Below are 21,059 nucleotides of genomic sequence, written 5' to 3'. Positions count from 1 at the left end.
CACACAGGCAGGCAGACAGGACAGGGACACACAGGCAGACAGGCAGGAACAGACAGGGACACAAAGACAGACAAGTGGGCGCACACAGGCTTTCAGATACAAACAAACACAGACCGACACAAACATACAATCGGAGAAACACTCAGCTGTGCCCAGACAGAGGGTCACACAGACAGAGACAGGGTCATGGGCCCACATGGTCACGGGTCCACAAGACACGGGCATGGTAACAGGCACACACATGGACATGGTAACAGGCACACACATGAACATAGTAACAGGCACACACACACACATGGACAAAGTAACAGACATGGTAACAGACACACACATATAGACACAGTGACAGACATACACAGATATGGTAACAGACACACACACATGGAAACAGGTACAAACACAGGTACAACAACTTGCATTTATATAGCGCCCTTCACACCAGATGACATCTCAGGTACAGACACCGACATACACACACACACACACACAGAGACACTCGCGCACAGAGACGCTCGCGCGCACACGCAGAGACACACACACACACCCAGCCACACCCACCCCAGAGACGCACCCAACCCCAGAGGCGCACCCACCCACACACCCAGAGTCACACGCACCCACACCGAGACACGCCCCCACCCACACGCACCCACACACAGAGACACACTCACACTCACAGAAACCCACACACACTCACAGAGACTCACTCACACACAGACACACACACACACTCACACACACACAGACACTCACACAGACACTCACACAGACACACACACAGACACTCACACACACACAGACACTCACACACACAGACACACACACACACACAGACACTCACTCACACACAGACACTCACACACACACAGACACTCACTCACCCACAGACACTCACTCACCCACAGACACTCACTCACACACTCACACAGACACACAGACACACACACACGCAGACACACACACACACAGACACACACACACAGACACACACACACAGAGACACACACACACACAGACACTCACTCACACACACAGACACTCACTCACACACAGACACTCACTCACACACAGACACTCACACACACACAGACACTCACTCACACACAGACACTCACACACACACAGACACACACACACACACAGACACTCACTCACACACACAGACACTCACTCACACAGACACTCACACACACAGACACTCACACACACAGACACTCACACACACTCACACAGACACTCACTCACACACAGACACTCACTCACACACAGACACTCACTCACACACACACAGACACTCACACACACACAGACACACACACACACAGACACTCACACACACAGACACTCACACACACAGACACTCACACACACACAGACACTCACTCACCCACAGACACTCACTCACCCACAGACACTCACTCACACACTCACACAGACACACAGACACACAGACACAGACACACACACACACAGACACACACACACACAGACACACACACACAGACACACACACACAGACACTCACTCACACACAGACACTCACTCACACACAGACACTCACTCACACACAGACACTCACACACACACAGACACTCACTCACACACAGACACTCACACACACACAGACACACACACACACAGACACACACACACACACAGACACTCACACACACACAGACACTCACACACACACAGACACTCACTCACACAGACACTCACACACACAGACACTCACACACACACAGACACTCACACACACACAGACACTCACACACACACAGACACTCACTCACACACAGACACTCACTCACACACACACAGACACTCACACACACACAGACACTCACTCACACACACACACAGACACTCACTCACACACACAGAGACACACACAGACACACACACAGACACTCACTCACACACACACAGACACTCACACACACACAGACACTCACACACACACAGACACTCACACAGACACAGACACTCACACACACACACAGAGACACTCACACACACAGACACTCACTCACACACAGACACTCACTCACACACAGACACTCACTCACACACACACACAGACACTCACTCACACACACAGAGACACTCACTCACACTCACACAGACACTCACACACACTCACACACACTCACACACACAGACACTCACACACACAGACACTCACACACAGACACACACACACAGACACTCACACACACACACACAGACACAGACACTCACACACACACAGACACTCACACACACACAGACACTCACACACACACAGACACTCACACACACACAGACACTCACACACACACAGACACTCACACACACACAGACACTCACACACACCCACACAGACACCACACACACACAGACACTCACACACACACAGACACTCACACACACACAGACACTCACACACACACAGACACTCACACACACAGACACTCACACACACAGACACTCACACACACAGACACTCACACACACAGACACTCACACACACACACAGACACTCACTCACACACACACAGACACTCACTCACACACAGACACTCACACACACAGACACTCACACACACAGACACTCACACACAGACAGTCACACACACACACAGACACAGACACTCACACACACACAGACACTCTCACACACACAGACACTCACACACACACACTCACACACACACAGACACTCACTCACACACACACACAGACACTCACTCACACACACAGAGACACTCACACACACACAGACACTCACACACAGACACTCACTCACACAGACACTCACACAGACACTCACACACACAGACACTCACACACACAGACACTCACACACACTCACACACACACACAGACACTCACACACACAGACACACACACACAGACACTCACACACAGACACTCACACACAGACACTCACACTCACACACACAGACACTCACACACACTCACACACACAGACACTCACACACACAGACACACACACACAGACACTCACACACACACACACAGACACTCACTCACACACACAGACACTCACTCACACACAGACACTCACACTCACACACACACAGACACTCACACACACAGACACTCACTCACACACAGACACTCACACACACACACAGACACTCACACACACACAGACACTCACACACACACAAACACTCACTCACACACAGACACTCACACACACACAGACACTCACTCACACACACAGACACTCACACAGACACTCACACACTCACACAGACACTCACACACTCACACAGACACTCACACACACACAGACACTCACACACACACAGACACTCACACACACACAGACACTCACACACACACAGACACTCACACACACACAGACACTCACACACAGACACTCACTCACACACAGACACTCACTCACACTCACAGACACTCACACACACACAGACACTCACACACACACACAGACACACACACACAGACACTCACTCACACACACAGACACTCATACAGACACTCACACACACTCACACAGACACTCACACACACAAACACTCACACACACAGACACTCACACACACAGACACTCACAGCCCCTCCTCTCGCTGGAGACCATTCCGGTGCCGGGGGCGGCCCTGTGCCCACTCACCATGGAATACTTGTAACTGGTTCTCGGCTCTTTCCTCGCGGGTGTCTTCATTTTTCCCCCCGTGAACCTGTTCATGGTCCGCGCGCCGCACTGCGCTGTGCTGTGCGGCTGCTCCGCTCTCAGTTCGCCACCATCACCCACGGCCACCGCAGGCCATCAACCGCCGCCGCAACCCACCGTGCTGGCGGGGCGGCGTCCGGGGCGATCGCCTGACGGACGGGCGGACGCACCAATCAGCACGCGGAGGCCCGGCAAGCCGCCGCGCTATTGGTCCTCGCGCGCGTCACCCAGAGTGACGAGGGGCGGGAGGGCGGGCTCTGCTCGAGGCTGGTCAAGCTCGGTTGTCCGGCAGGGAGCGCCTCATGAAGTTCGCTGTGATTGACAGCCCCAACCGCACCCCCCCCCCACACAACCCCCCCCCACCGACACCCCCCGTAACCCCCCCCTCGACACCCCCCCCCACAACCCCCCACGACACCCCACCCCCCCACCGACACCCCCCCGTAACCCCCCCCTCGACACCCCCCCCACCGACACCCCCCCGTAACCCCCCCCTCGACACCCCCCCCACAACCCCCCCCGACACCCCCCCGTAACCCCCCCTCGACACACCCCCCACACCCCCCCCCCCACACCCCCCCCCCCCCGACACCCCCCCCCCCGTAACCCCCCCTCGACACCCCCCCGACACCCCACCCCCCCCCACCGACACCCCCCCCTCGACACCCCCCCCCACACCCCCCCCCGACACCCCCCCGTAACCCCCCCCTCGACACCCCCCACCGACACCCCCCCCGTAACCCCCCCCGTAACCCCCCCTCAACACCCCGCCCCCAACCCCCCCCACCGACACCCCCCCCCCGTAACCCCCCCCTCGACACCCCCCACCCCCCAACCCCCCCCAACCGCACCCCCCCAACCCCCCCCCCCACCGACACCCCCCCCGTAACCCCCCCCCCGACCCCCCCTGACACTGCCGGCCTGTGACACTTTGTGCCGGATTTAGCCCGTCCGACCCGAGCACCGGCTCCAACACAAACCGGCCCTGGAGTAGAGCCAGAGGCTGGTGCAGATTAGCTTTGCGGGGCTATGGGGAGGGCGCGGGCGGTGGGATTGAACTGGAAAAGCTCTTTTCAAAGACCCGGCACCGACACCGCGGCCCAAATGGCCTCCTTCTGTGCTGTATCATTCTGTGATTTCCCCCCCCACCTTCTTCATGCTATGAAAACATGGACACACACACACGCACGCACACGTCTTTGTAAATCACCAATGGCGACGTAAATCCTCACCCTCACTTGGTAAAACACAGTCAATTCCTAGTAGTTGGGGTACAGCCAATTCACTTTGCTGTATATTCTGTGAAGCGCTTTGAGATGTCTCGAAGACATGATAATAATAATAATCCTTGCATTTGATATAGCGCTTTTCACGGCGGGAGGACGTCCCAAAGCGCTTCACAGAACACACTAACGTCCCACAAACTGCAATGTCCCACAAACAGTCGTGGATTGAAAATGACCAATTTATTATTGTTTTGGGTTTTGGAGGGATTATTATTAGGCTCTGTGGAGTAAGGAAACTTGCCCAAGGTTTCGCCCTCTGCCTGGAATTGAACTCGGGTCTCTCGCTTGCAAAGCGAGTGCTCTATATAAGGCGCTTTATCAAATGCACAGATTAGTATATTATTATAGAGGCCCCAGATCATATCTGAAATGGTGATTGCACCTGGCAGTACGTGGTGCAACTTTTACTTAGTTCCAGTGATTTACAACAACATGCATTTACTGTATCCTGTGTATATATGTAGCACTCTTCACGCAGTACAGCAGCTTGGAGCGCTCAAAGCGTGTCCTTGTATTGTTAAATTCAAGGAATCAGACATTAAAATCAAAACTTGTTAGCGGTCCGCTGTCTGGACATTGTGATCCTAATTCCACGCTCTCTCCCTGAAGATGGTGGAGAGACACTTGGGAGGCATGGAGAAACTCACATACTGTAACTATTTCAAAGCAAGAGAGAAAAGTGATGGTGATCTAAATCCGATTAACTGAATCTAGCTAATATTGGATACAATATTTAATACATTAGTCATAACTGATTCAATTCATGTTGCAAATTTGAATGCTTATAAACACAGGGATTCGTGAGATTGCAGTTAAGAATAAAGAACATTAAGGTAACTTGATAAAAATGATGCTCCATTTTAAAAATATTCCTATCATGTTCTAAAATGATTTAATTAACTATTACTGTTGACAGATTCTGACTTCCCCCAACCTCTGGAATTCCATCCCCCAATCACTCTGCCTCACCCCCTCCTTAGCCTCCTTGAAGTCCCGCCTCAAGACCCTTCTCTTCAACCATGCCGTCGGCCACCCCCACCCCTTCCCTCCCTTCTCCCCCCCCCTGACTCCAGCTCGGGTCTGAAATGCTGAACACCGTCCAGCGCCTTGGGACGTCCTCCCGACGTGAAAGACGCTATAAAATTTATTTTTGTTGTTGTTCCTTGTAACAAAACTAATTAGATGCAAATTAGCTGCTGCTTTGATCTACTGATCTACTTGAATAGATCAGTAATTCTATAATGATCACATAATACCAAATAAACCACCTTGGAAGACTATTGCAAATCGAGAATCTACTATATTCTTGTAAAATAGCATGAAATAACATACTATCATTGTGCTTCATATAAAGTGGTACAATTTTACTGAAGGAGTCTGGCATTCGTCATTGTCCTTTATGACGTTCAGCACTGGGGAAAAANGCAGCTTCAACTGTATATAGCATAGTGTGTGTGTTCAAGGGTGCAATCTACCCATTCAACTTTGTTCAAGTTTCACCTCAACTCTCAAAGATCATAGCACAAATTTCCAAAGGCATCAATTCAATTTAACTCTGTGAAGCAATCAATCCTGATCAGCTTTACCTTCCACAGATGCACGGAATGGAAGCAGTGTTGCAGAGTATTTGATCATCTACATCCACACTTAGATCACACTGAGAAGACTTAACCATATTTGCTGCAGGTGGGAGGGGAGAGGAAGGGAAGAAGCAGAGACTATTTGAAACTCCAGGCGTTTGAAATTGGGACAGAAAATAAATAATGTCACTATATAAGGTGACACAAGTGGATGGAAGGAGAAGGGGAAAGAAACAAGTAATATGGATTGATTAGAAGAAAAACTAGTAACAATAACTATTTTGTTTCATTAGCAGGGCAGTAATTGAACTTTACACAAGGAAACATAGAAAATATAGTTCAAATTCCACTCAAGCTCCTCTACAATCCTACAGCCTAAAAAAAATCTACAATAGAATTGTTAATCACAGAAGTGAAATGGAGAGACTGAGCGCTGAATATCAATGACCAAAATTGCATTGCCCAGCTACAGTAATTCCACAGTTACAAATGAGCTTCTGTCACCAAGTTTCCGTGATGCAATAGCAGGAATTAATTTGTTTGGATGGAAATACAAACTCCAGCCAACCCATTCACCAGCTAACATACCAGCAGATTTTTGTCATGTTGAAAAAGATGTATTTAAACGGTTTCATTTAGGGAAAAGCACAGCATTGTCTTAAAGATTGGTGTTCATTTTGGTTTTTTTAAATAAAACTCCCCAGAGGAAAAAAAACATTATATTTTAGAATTTTTTTCAACATAATATAAATCATCTTCAAAAGGGTAAAGGGCTGGATCAAGTAGATCAACATAACTGAAAAGAAGGGAATATTTCCCTTGTCCAAAGACACTGTGTGGAGTCCTGTAGCTCAGTGATTAGAGCACTTGCCTCACAAGTGAGAAACCTGGGTTCGATTCCCAGCAGGGCGAAATGTTGGGCAAGTTTCCTTACTCCACACACCTATTTACCTATAAGTTTACCTGTACACCTGTAAGTTGGAACTTGGTTGTTAGTTGATTGGCGGATTGCTTTTCTGGGGGTAATAATTCCTTGAAAAAAATAATAAATTGGTCACTTCATTCCACGACTGTTTGTGGGACACTGCTGTGCACAATTGGCTGCCATGTTTCACCCACAAAATATACAGTCAGTTCACTTTACAGTATATTCTGTGAAGTGCTTTGAGACGTCTCGAAAACGTGATAACAACAACAAGATTTGTATAGCGCCTCTCATGTCGGGAAGACGTCCCAAGGCGCTGGACAGAGTACAGATTTATATCAAATGCAAGGATTATTATTATTATTACTTCATTAGTCAAACCTACTCTTCGCCAGTCTCCTCAGCTCCACTATTCAAAAAAATCTAGCTCTTTCAGAATTCTGCTGCCTACATAATTACTAAACTCCATACCCCCATCTCACCAATTCTGGCCAGGCTCCACTGGCTCCCCATCACTAAACGGATCGAATTCAAGATCCTCACACTTGTGTTCAAATCGCTTCACACTCTGGTGCCTCCTACCTCTCTGACCTCCTCACTCCTCAATCCACCACCCAGCGCCTCTGCTCGACTGGGACCGCTCCTGTTCTTTCCTCGTACCTTCCGCTCCACCATTGGAGGTCGTACTTTCAGCTACTATGCCCTGAAACTCTGGAACACTCTCTCTCAGTCCCTCCTCCTTGCCCCCTCTCTCAAGTGCTGCCTGAAGACCTTCCTCTTCGACCGTGCTTACAAGTGCAAGTTGTTCTTGTCCAAAAATATGCCAGCCTTCAGTTGTGAATGCATATTAATTATTCTTTATCAGCATATTAGCTGACCTTTAGGAATGTCTGCTTATAATGTCAACCTGGCTTTTGAATCAAAAGGTTGTGGGTTCAAGCCCTGCATTAGGATGTTGAACACACAGTCAGGCTAACATTTCAAGGCAGTCTTGGGATATGGTTTTGCATTATTAGAGGTGCTATCCTTCAGATGAGACATGAAACTGAGATCTCATCTGTCTGTTCAGATGAGTATTAAAAAAATTGCACAACACTACTCAAAAAGGGAAAGCATGTTTCTTCTGGTGTCCTGGCAAACAATTCCTCAGATAAAATTGATCATTCACTTCTTGGCTGTTTGTGAGTCACTGCTGCGCAAATAATGACTTCTGTACTTCCTTACAAATACAAACACCGACAAGTAGCATCTTTCACATTAGGTAGATGTCCCAAGGAAAGGATAGCCAAGGGTTTACACCCAAGATGGAGATTGGATTCAGGATGGGTAGGGTCCAGGGGGGGAGTGAGGGGAAAGATGAGTAAGGAGTGATTGAAGAGTAAGGTGATGGGGACCTTGAAAGAAGCAAGGGAAGGGGCAAGGAAAGAAACTCCGGGATGGAGTTCCAGAGAGTGGGCAGATGGGCTGAAAGTCTGACCAGCTCACATTTGGTTGGGATAAACCTAAGGGCAGGAATTCCTCCCACTTGGCTCCTGTTAACCTTTCAAGCTAAAGACCTAATGAATAAATTAGTCCTAGCTGGATAAGCAAGCTATGACATTTTAGTAGTAGTACCAAATTCACACTCTGGGGTCTCCAAGGTTTAGCTCTCATCAACCTGTGCCTAATAGTCACAGGATGATTAGGCAAGGATGGTGCATCCTTCCGGGGACAGAGTGTGTTCCATTCTAGACACAAGGAAATGTCCATGTGTAAGTGGCATATATATGTGGAGCTCTCAGTTTGGTTGGGAAACTGTTAAGCATGGTGATGGATTTCTGCATGTGTCAGACACCTCGCTGACCAAAACAAGAAGACTATTTCAAATGCAAGGATTACACAAGATAATTTGAAGACTTAATGTATACCATTACCATGGTAATTAACACCAGGCAAATTATGCCTCACTGGAGAAAGTTGTAGAAAGCTTGTGTTTCATTTCTCAAAGGATTTCAGCTTCCTCTGACACTTAAGATCTCCAGTAGCAGCTCATTACCTCACAGAGATGTCTTTAAATATATTTCCTTGTACCTTATTAATAAACAGCTGGTTCTATTTATGGAACTACTGTAGAATAGGCATCAGCTCATAAGGAGGGTGTTCTGCTAAGATTCGAGGTGTCAGTCAATAACTCAGATAACAAGAGGACATGACTGTTTCTTAATTCAGTTTGAATTCTGGACATTATGTAAAAACTTTTTTTCTGGGAAGTATTCAAAAGTTGCTAACATTGTTCTGTGCTCAAAGAGTTAATCCACAGAGGACATAGGGCAGTGGGATTTCTGAGGGAAACAATGCAACTGGTGCTGAATTAAGACCTTCTAGAGCACCACTAACATTGATGTTTTTACTAATTAGGAATAGAGGTTATTAATCCAATCCTGCAATGGAAAAAATAATCAGATTAATTAAAATCAATTCACTATTCCTCCCCCAGTCTTACAGTAGATTTTTTCATGAAAGAACTGAGTCTGGTTTGTTTTCCTGATCTTGGTGGTCACATTAAACTCTACTGATGGGGGAGGTGGTTTGCTCCAAATGATATACTGTCTATTGGAGCAAGATTCTTTAAAGCATCTATTGATCCACAAGAATTCCACTTTGGAAGTAGGTCATATTCCACTGCATAGGAAGAGTTCATGCACTTCCGGTCCTGTATGCGGATTCCATTTGCGCGACTCAGATTCCTTATTAAGGAACCTATTAATAAATACTTCAAATTAGATCCATTGTCACACTCATAAACCTAACAGTAATATCCTGTTGCACAGAGATGCTTTTATCAGAACGTGTACATAGTTTAAGCAGCACATTAGCAGCAGAACCATGCTATTTTACAGTTTTAGATTGTGGGTCTGCCAACGATGGCACTTCTGAAAAAGAGGGCTTGTTTGAGGCAACCCAATATTGTAGTTCTTGGGACACTTTTTATTATCCAGAAATCTCTGTTTTAACAATGACTTCCTTTTAATAAAAGTGATGTGTTTGGCAGTACTAATAACTCCAATGAAAAACACAATACAAAACAAACCACCATTACATGTTCAAAGTACTCCAAACATGGACAAAGTATAAAAAGTACTCAATTAAACTTTTGCTTCAGTGTACTTTGTCAATCAACATTTCTAGTCCAGTTAATTGAATAATCAAGATAAACAGTCTGTCATGTCCCACCCAATCTGAACCACTGAGAGCATTTCCACTGATAAGGAATTCATTATTCAATCCACTTTGGTCCACAGCCAACTCCCAAGACTAATGGTAATCGAGACTCCTTGGAGCACAGCACATTTAACCACAACATCATCAATTTAGTTCGGATGAACAGGGCTCTAATCCTTCCACAGTATCCACCCCACTGTCCTCCCATCAAAACATCAAGGTTATTTTTAATAAAAGAAATCTAGGGTTCTATCCTCATGGAGATGAGACACAATGAAGTTGCAACAATAATACTAGATGCACAATTTAGATTTAATTCGTCCCTGTGTAACATGTGTTTAATGGCTCTAGATTACTGATGCAGTTATTTAGTTATTCAGCAAATTCCTGCTTACTGTTTTGTCTAGTTTGTAGATATGGTTCAAAATAACATCTATTAAATCTCATATATTTTGCATGCACCTTAAATGAGATATGAGGGTGGCTACATGCAACAAAGATATGAAAAATTATATATTTTTCCAACCCCACAAAACAGATCTTTTTGGTACCTGTGTATATTACAAATACATGTAGTTAATGGTCTCGACCTTTCTTTTTTTTAATAGAAAGTACAAATTGGACTGGTGTAAAATATTATCCGATAACTGTTTCACTTGGAAAAGATCAATTATTGTTAGATATTAATTTTGGATTAATTTGTGGAGATATGATTTGGAATATTTGGACCAGGGACATTATTGGTTCTAAGAAACATTGAATGACATAAAATTCTCATTAAATGCAGATCTAGTTTAAAAAGACCACTAGTATTTCCCTTTGCTTTCAGACAATAAAAGGCTTCCTAAATCTCTGAGAAGTTACTGTACCTGAACGGTGCTACATAAATGAAAATTATTGTATTTTCAGTAAGTTATTTCAACTATTGTTTTACTTTTAAGATATTTCTTTCTTCTAGTGGTTGCTTTTTTTACCCTTTTTCTGCTGCAGTTTTCTATATCTTACCTTTATATCCCCTTGAGGCCCCATGCCTTAGACATAGGATGACAATAACTCCTTCACCTCATGTCTCTAATCCCTCATATTTCCTAAAAATACACAGATCCCAAAATGATGGAGAGCTGAAAGTGCAAGGCAGTACGCTTAAAATGAAGAGGAAGAAGTTTATAAAACCTGGGCACTCGAGAGTTTAAAGTTTAAGCCAATTAATCAATCAGACAGTTCAGTTCACTGCTTTATGAGTTAGTATTAATATTTAAAGTCTTTCTGGAGCTCACCTATCCATTTTATGCCTTGACTATGGATGCAATAAAACAAGCTTTGAAAGAATCTTTTATGTCACATTTTGGCTGCCATTCAGATGGTCATCAATCAAAACATCTCCCTAGTTGGTTGTCTAGGCTAATTTGTGATCCATTCCTCCACTGAAGATAAGGTGTGTTGATTAGCTCATTCAGTGGTCAGTCATGAACACACTTTACCCAACTTGATAAAGAAAGGAGCTTGTGTTTTTTGTAGTGCTGTCACATTAAAACATCTCAAAGTAATTACTATTAAAGCAAAGGTAGCAGCTATTTTGTGCACAGCAAACAGCGAATAATCTGAAGAATTGATGAACAGGAACTTGGAAGAAACTCACTTTCCTTTTCTCTTTTGAAAAAGTGTTTGGGGTTTTTTAACATCCAGTTGAATAGGCAAGTAAGCCTCGAGTTTAATACCTTATTGAAAGGATGGCATTTCCAACAATCCAGCACTGCAGTAGAGTATGAGTTGGGATCCCAATATGGGGATTACGTTTTAGTATTTAGTTGAAGAGAAGGGACAACAATCCCCCAAATAAAATTGGTGATTCATTTCATGACTGTTTGTAGGATATTGCTGTGTACTAATTGGCTGCTGTTTTCAGCCACAATCACCCACAATACACAAAGTCCTTTGCCGTATATCCAATGAAGGTCTTTGGGATGTCATCCAACATGAAAAGTGCTATACCAAATGTAAGGATTATTACTTATATTGGACGGAAACAATGACAATCATCTTCAGAGAATCATTTTGCCATTGCTAGATGCATCAGATTGGAATAATGTATTCAATCTCACGCCATGGTCTTTAATCAAGGACAATGAATGTCATTGATTAAACACGTTGTGATGCACACAAAAATTCCCAAGACTGCTAGAATGAGCAAGCTCAATTCCTATCTTAGATTACAGTCCCTCTCAGTGAGAATCTCTGCCGGCCTTAATATGTATGTAACCTCTGTCTAGTCTTATTATATGCCCAAATTTTCCATAAGATGACCTGATTATTACTCACAAACACAAATTTGCTGTGATCGATGATAAATTTGAATGTGAAAAGCATTCCACGTCCTGCAAACATATATAATATGTACAAAATGTAAATGTGTCTGCACAGGACACTGCTTGAATTGTGACTTGAGAAACAGTGTTCCATTACTGAGAGAGCAAAGTGGTTTGTTAGCTGCATTTATACACCCTCATCTGGAAAGGATATCTGAACAAGTCATTTAAGATTCACAAGAGGTACAAAATCAAACTAATGAATCAGACTGACATTATGTTTAAACTTGTTGAAGGTCAGTGGACAAGAGGGCACAAAATATAACTTAACACCCTGACCAGCATACTGTCAAAGCTTTAAATTGGATGTGGTTCATGTTTGGATACGCAAACCAACCTCATCTGTGCAGATCTGCATCGAAACCATGAGATTTAAAATAAAACCATTCAGAGCCTTCAATAGGGCTAAGTATGAAGCATTAGGTCGACTTTAAAATCTGCTGTTCATGCTGTTAATAAATGAATTGGAGAGTATTTCATGTAATATTTTAAGATTTAATGATGACACCAGTCATCACTATCACAGTGATGCTTGCATTAAGAAGGAAGGCTCCTTGGCCAATTTGATTGCACCATTCCAGAATTAGCTACCTTACTGTCTTCCTGTTACACCATTAAGCTATTTAATCTAAGTGGGAAAATGACTCATGAGCTGAATCCAAGAAAATATGGAAAGACCAATTAAGCTGATGGGTTAAAAGATGAGGGATGAACTTTAATGTGGAACAATGTAAGGTAACGCATTTGAGGTTTGTTCATAGTAAGAATGTGATATAATGAAGGAATATGTGCATATTTATGTGACAACATAGTGTGCTTTGAATGTTTCTAAGCAATTGGAATTTTTGTCAATAAAACTGATCAAAAATCAGGTTAGGTTGCATCTTATTAGCAGTTGACTAAGGTTAAAATAAGCCATTTAACCTTACATAGATCATTGGTGAATTGTAAAAGTGCTTTGAGTCATTGATATATGCAACAATCACACACAAAATTAATAGAGGATTCTGGGGGTGTAAGAAACAGGAAGCCCAATTTTAATTGAACAACAGGGCAGGGAGCAATAGATTGAAAATCAGTTTACTTTTACTATGAAAACATCTTTTTAAGGAATAGAAAACTGTTATCCCTGCCAAAAGAATTTTGGGTTTCCAGCAAAATAAGTACTGCGATACGTTCTCAGAATTAAACTACAAACTGGCTTGTATTATCCTTAGATTTCTTAAGAAATTCATGAACATAGGAGGATAGTTGTATCAAAAATGCTCTTAATATTGCTACATTTTTAAGATTAATAGATCAATATAAGATGCAGGATTACTGACAATTAAATACAACCAACTGTATTCTTTAAAATAGTTTTCTTTGTATGTAAAGTCAGTCCTTTTGCAAGTGAACTTAAGGTTTGACTGAACCCAAACATTCATCACTGGAATAACAACCAACAATGCCCAATTTGGAATTTCCACCACTGCTTGGCTTCAGAGTATTATAGCATAGCTCTAACCTTTCCATCTCTTTCCCTCCCTCCCCAACAAAAGACATCCATTTGTCTAAAGCTGCATGTATTGCAAAACAAAACAGCACATCTTGCACTGCTACCTTACAATAAACTATGGATATGTACACCATTAGATTAATGAATATTGCACAGGTTCAACACTTATCTACTGCCACATGCGAGGAGGCACTTATGAGAGCAGACAACAACAGAAACAGATGCACACAATCACTGAAGGGACTTATGGTCAGCAACGGGTTAAGCATTCATGTGCAGGAAACAAAAAGTTCAGAAAGGGAGGCTAAAACAAGTTTCATAACAGAGCGCACGGATATTAAAGAAATGCAGACAGAGTAATCTTTGGTTTGACATTTACACGAGTCATCACATTGCATTCTACACTGTTATAATTAAGGAAACAAAAATGTCCATAGTTTTTTTAATTCAAAAAATAAACCAAACATATATAAAAAGATAGCTAAGGAAAAAACAAGCTTGCAATAGCAGAGTGGGCCTGGAGCAGAAACATCCTTACCTCCCAGTCTTTTGCTGTCAATTCATTTATGGATTCCTCATTCATTTCAGACTCCTCATTCTTCGCCACGACCATAAATCCAGGTTCCTTTACCAGCTCTCCAGTTTCGTCCCCATACATGTCTGGGGACCACTGCACAAAGAAGACATACAGATGCTCGGCCCTGCAACACAAACAGTTTCCACTGAATAAATATCTGCTTCAATCAGCTGACCTCGTTTTCTTTCCCCCTCTCCGATCTACGCAACTGTGGCAGCCAGACACTGCACAAGCACTGGCTGCTACTCAACAGGCAGGGCTGCCTCCATACAGACAAGAGGAGGCTACAAAATACAGAGTCAATCCACTTTACAGTATATTCTGTGAAGCGTTTTGAGACGTCTCAACGACGTGATAAGGTGCTGCATCAAATGCAAGTATTATTATTACAACATCAAGGCTCAAGAAGGTTCATCGAGGAGAGAAAAACTAATGTATTCTCCCTCTCATCACTAGCAGGGAAGCATTCAGAAAGTCATAACTTGAGATTCACTCGTATTTTGTTAATCCTAAACAATCTAACTTTGAAAAGAAAAATCAACGATTTTTCATTTCTTCTCTCCTGCACATTGAGAATATCAGATTTTATAAAACATTTTATTGGGGTTGGATACCAAGGGAGAGGGGATGGAGAGGTGGCCAAAGGCACCTTTGAAGAGGTAGGATTTGAGGCAGGACATAAAGATAGAAGGAAAGGTGTTGAGACAGAATGGTAGAAAGAGGGAATTCCAAAGAATAGGGGCGAAGGAACAAAAAGCTCAGCCACCAGTGGCTGTGCAGAGAAAATAGGAGACATGCAGAGAACCTGAGTTAGCTGAGTAGAGGAGGGGGCAAGTCGAGGAGCAGAGTAGGTGGATTTGAAGGGAAGGATCTTGAAAATGAATCCACTTGGATACAGGGAGAGAATGGAGACTGGTGGAGACTGGAGTGAAGGATATGCAGAGTTTGGTGCAGGTGAGGATGTGAGAAGCTTTGGATAAGATACAGCTCGTGATTTGTGGAGGTTTTACAATAAATGAATTAATTACTTCCCTACCAACTAGTGACTATTTCCAGGTAAGCGTGGTCTCCTTGTTGCTGAATTTGCTGTAAGGTGCCATATTTGGCAATGGAATGTCAGAATCGAGTCAACCCTCTGTGGCGGTCTTGGTCGTCCAGTTCCTAAGCTAGGAGTGACTGGAGTATTCTAGGGTGCTGCTGATGATAGCCCAGTCAACCTGGCTCATCGGTTGGACTTGGAGGGGGAGACCAGGCACTGGAGGCAGGAATCTTTGCACTTAGCTCTTGTTAACCTACAAGCAAAAGTCCTAACGGATAGGGAGGTTTTAGCTGGACAAGCATCAGGAAAGCTTGCCACAGTGCTCTCAATGGCAAGCTATGCAGTTTTAACTGGTTGGACTGCAGCATTACCTCAATGAACACTCTGGGGAAGCTAAGTCTTAGCTCTTGCCAGCTTGCGCCTAATACTCTCTGGAATTCCATTCCAATATAGGGAATTTCCATGTGTATGTGGGACGAATGGAATTTTCAGTTTGGTTTGGATATTCTTAAGAATGGTGATGGGCTTCCGCATTTGTCAGACACCCGGTTTCCATAGGCAGCCATTCAGCGCACACACTGAAAACACACATGTGATGCAAAGTGATGTGACACCCTTTGGCCTTATCTATGCACTGCCAACTTTGGGAGTGCGGATCTAATGTGACACTGTGTATTTATCATGACTTTCACCAAAATAAAAGATTATTTATAAAAATGGTAAAAAAATTTTTTTTAACAATCTTTAAGCATAAATCTGGGAAGGCTGACAAGCACGGCGTTTGCATAGTCGAGCCTGGATGTGATGAAGGCATGAACAAAAGTTTCAGTGGCCTGAGGGGTGAGGTAGTGGTGGAGTCGGGTGATGTTACGGAGGTGAGGGAAGGCAGAGCGGGTCATGACTTGAATGTGGGGGAGAAAAGACAGTTGAGGGTCGAACAAGACACCGAGGTTCCTGACTGGTGGTGAGTTGACGTGTGCAACCATGGAGGTTGATGTTGCCAGAGCCTGAGGTGCTGAGGCGCTGGTGCGAGTCAATCAGGAGGGCCTCAGTCTCATTCACATTCAGCTGTAGGAATTTTTCCTTCATCTAGGACTTGATGTCCGACAGGCAGTCTGTCAGGACAGCAGTGGTCCTGGAGTTGAGGATGGAGGCAGAAAGATAGAGTTGGGTGTCATCCGCACACTGTGGAAGTTGACCCCATGTCTATGAGACACTGGGACTATGAACGCATAATCCAGGGTGATACTCCAATGCAGTGCTTAGGAAAACCCTCCACTACAAGGCTAAAGATTCCTTCCTTCATATGAGACAGTAAACCGAGGTCCTGAAGGTCTGTTCAGATAGGTATTAAAGAACCCTGTGATTGGACACAGATGAACTCAGAGTAGAGGCCTATTTGTACATATGTGCTTCAGGACGTGATCTTGGCATCTAAGTAGGTTACTTGCTACCAGAATCACTCGTATTTATTGTTTGCAAGAGTGAAGTAGTTATTTAGATTATGTTGTGAAAGATGTTAGTGTTTTCTGATTAACATAAAAATAATCCATGTATTTTGCATTTGATATTCACAGAAAACATAAATCAATGGAAGATTTTTACTTCTTTTCACTGTGATTTTGCATCAATTTTCCTTTAGATTTTCTCCTTTCTTGACAATCACCACTGCGCCCCCCACCCCCCCCCAACCCCCACCCCTTGCGCGCACACACAAATATCCGGGTTTTCATTTTATGCATAAAGTAACCCTTACGTTGCATTAGAAATACAGAACAAAACTTTTGACTGCATTAGCAAACAGTACCTGTGAGAGCTCAAACGTAACAGTATGTCAGTTTGGCTTATTTGGTAGCACTCTTGCCAGAAGGCTGTGTGTGTTCAAGCCCAAACTGGGAGTTTGAGCTCATATAATCCAGGCTGACACTTCCAAACTGTTAAACCAAGCTGCTAGTTCAGATAAGCATTAAAGATCCAATGGCACTATTTGAAAAGAGAAGGAAGTTTCTCCTCGTGTCCTGACCAACAATCCCTCAGATAAAATTGATCCTTCACTCATAAATGTTTGTGGGACATTGCTATGTGCAAATTGGCTGCCATATTTGCCTACAAAATACTCAGTAACTACACTTTATATTAAATCCTGTGAATCACTTTCAGAGTCCTTCACATGTTACATGCCTGAATTCAGCCAGCAGATTTTCAATCTGTGAGCTAGATTCAAATCAGATCCAGAAGTTAAAGTCTAGCAGTCCGAACCGGTTAATCATTAAACATTTATTATGTAATCCACTATTATGAAAGAAATCAGTATTTATAAAGTGACAGCAGATCAAAGTTCAGTATTTATAATTTAACTGCACCAGACGAGCATAAAACTATGAGAATACAGTCCTAATAAAATAAACTAGTGGTCTTGCAATAATATTAAAGGTTTGTCTGTCTACAGCACTTGACTGCTTCAATACCAGTCAGAACAAAAGGTCCAATAGAGTAGCACCAGGGTGAAAAATTAATGGCATTGAAGAAAACTCCTCACGTATCTCTGCACAATGAAGCTGAATTGCAATAGGATTCTGACCTAGATACTAGACAGAAATTAAAAGGCTTCTGGAAATGTAATCTGTTTTGTTAGAACAACAGTCTCTCCACTCCAACCATATCACAGAGCAATCTGAAGGGTGAACTGGCTGCAAGGCTGCAAAGCTCTTTGCTAGCAATATAGAGATTTTAAAAGAATGCATGCATTGCTTGCAAAATTAAAATTTTAGACACTTCGGTAGCAGACAAACATGATTTCTCCAATATATTAGCTGCCCTCTAATTTGCTATCCAAGCTTGCAACCTTAGAGCACACAAAAAAATAGGAAGCCAGCATGTTCTCATGATACAAATTGAGCCCTCAGTCTATTCACAGCTACCACACACTATGCTGATTATATCCCATGAGTACCTTAAATCAATTGAAGACAAGAGCGTTTTACGGTTCCACTTCAGAGTCATGATGCACTAAAGATACCGATTACACTGCTATCAAAATGAGTTGGAAATGATGTAGAAACAATTTCTATCTCAATTCACTGCACTAACCTTTTTGTGAGGAAAAGATTCTACAATGCAGAGTAAAGCAGAGAATTAAAGAGCACGGAAGAGACCTGAATGGAGCTCCTTAGCAGACTAAATCTCGCTGACTAAGTTTCAGTATCTCACAACTGATTTACTCTGTTGTTACTTATACATGCTCCTGCATTGATTTCAGTTTGACACACTCAGCTTTCAATGGACCCATTATAAGTCACAAAGAGAAGCATTGCCTTTTATTATTGTCAATATCAACCTCTTAGAATACAATCCCTCATCAACAGAAAATAACAGGGATGCTAAGGGAAATTTCAGGAAAGATGCCAGGAAGTATTTCATTACACAGAGGGCAATTAATGACTGTAACAGGGTACAAGAATGGCGGTTGAGACCAGAATGCTGGAGTCCACATTTAATAAACTGCTCGATGGAAGATGGAAGGGTTGGTGTTCTGGCAATGTTCAGTAAAAGGGCTGAAGACATCATTCAGAACCTCTCTTGTGAACCCTCTTCTGACTGACTTGACCTTGCATTGACTTTTACATAAAATTGACAACAATAATCTTACATTTAATATTGCACTTTTCGCTATTGCGTTCCCCTCTGGTTGTCCTCCTGCAATGACCTATCCTCCTCGGTCACTCTTCTCCACAGCTCCCTCTCCTCCACTCTCAATTCCCTCGCTCCCGTCTCTTCCCGAACTGTCTCCTACACACGCAAATCACCTTGGTACACCAGCCACCTCCGCTCCCTTAAAGCCCAGGCATCTTCTTGGGATGCCCAGGACTGCCCCATTTCAAACCTCCTCTTCGTCTCCAAGGTTCTGGAACGAGTTGTTGCTTCTCAGCTATGCTCCCTCCTCTCCTACCACTCCCTTCTCGAACCCCTCCAATCGGGCTTCCGTGCCGCTCACAGTACAGAAACAGCCCTGGTCAAAGTGACATTCTATCCATCTGCGACCAGGGCTCCCTCTGCCTCCTCATCCTCCTTGATCTCTCTGCTGCTTTCGACCACTCTATCCTCATCCACTGCCTCCCCTCTCACCTAAACTTCCACGGTGCTGTCGTTGATTGGTTCAGATCGTACCTCTCAAATCGACTGCACTTCATCTCCTCAAACGGCTTCTCCTCTAGCCCCTGGAACGTCTCGTGCGGTGTTCCACAGGGCTGTCCTTGGTCCCCTCCTCTTCAATGTCTATATGCTCCCTCTTGGAGACATCATACGCAGAAATGGGGTCAACTTCTACATGTACGCGGATGACACTCAACTCTACCTCTCGGCCTCCAGCCTTGACTCCAGGATCACTGCTGTGCTGACAGAATGTCTGTCAGACATCAAGACCTGGATGAGAGCTAACTTTCTTCAGTTGAACGTCAAGAAGACCGAGGCTCTCCTGATTGGCTCCCGTTAGTGCCTCCTCATCTTGGGTGCTGACAGCATCACTATCCATGGATGCACACTCCATCTTGCTAAGCCAGTCCAAAACCTTGGGGTCTTGTTTGACCCTCAACTATCCTTTCTACCCCACATCTGCACCATGACCCGCTCTGCCTTCCTCCGACACTGTCTCACAGCGCAGGTTGCCGAAACCCTCAAAAATGCCTTCATTATATCGAGGCTCGACTATGCAAACTCACTGCATGTCGGCCTCCCCAACTCCTCCCTCCACAGGCTGCAGATCATCCAGAACTCTGCAGCCCGTGTCCTCTCCCGTACTAGGCTCCGCGGCGCTATCACCCTCATCCTTGCCCAACTCCCCTGGCTTCCCATCACACAGAGGATACAGTTCAAGATCCTGGT

At 44.1% G+C, this 21,059-nt stretch overlaps 1 protein-coding gene across 4 annotated transcripts in view; it reads right to left on the bottom strand.

The window, feature by feature from the left end:
• oxr1a (oxidation resistance 1a) overlaps window positions 1-21,059 on the bottom strand; it is a 270,847-nt gene that overhangs the window by 14,327 nt on the left and 235,461 nt on the right. For 2 of the 4 annotated variants that reach the window (XM_007902691.2, XM_007902692.2), the window contains exon 11: window positions 15,101-15,263. In XM_007902691.2, the coding sequence (XP_007900882.1) occupies window positions 15,101-15,263 (163 nt within the window). Of the gene's footprint in view, window positions 1-3,646; window positions 3,827-15,100; window positions 15,264-21,059 lie in introns of those variants that run through there. The other 2 variants (XM_042331999.1, XM_042332001.1) reach the window with 1 other exon arrangement.

This window comes from Callorhinchus milii, unplaced genomic scaffold, assembly GCF_018977255.1.
Source record: "Callorhinchus milii isolate IMCB2004 unplaced genomic scaffold, IMCB_Cmil_1.0 Scaffold2, whole genome shotgun sequence".
NCBI lineage: Eukaryota > Metazoa > Chordata > Chondrichthyes > Chimaeriformes > Callorhinchidae > Callorhinchus > Callorhinchus milii.
Note: the sequence above shows the minus strand (reverse complement) of the source record. Positions and strands in the feature narration are given on the sequence as shown.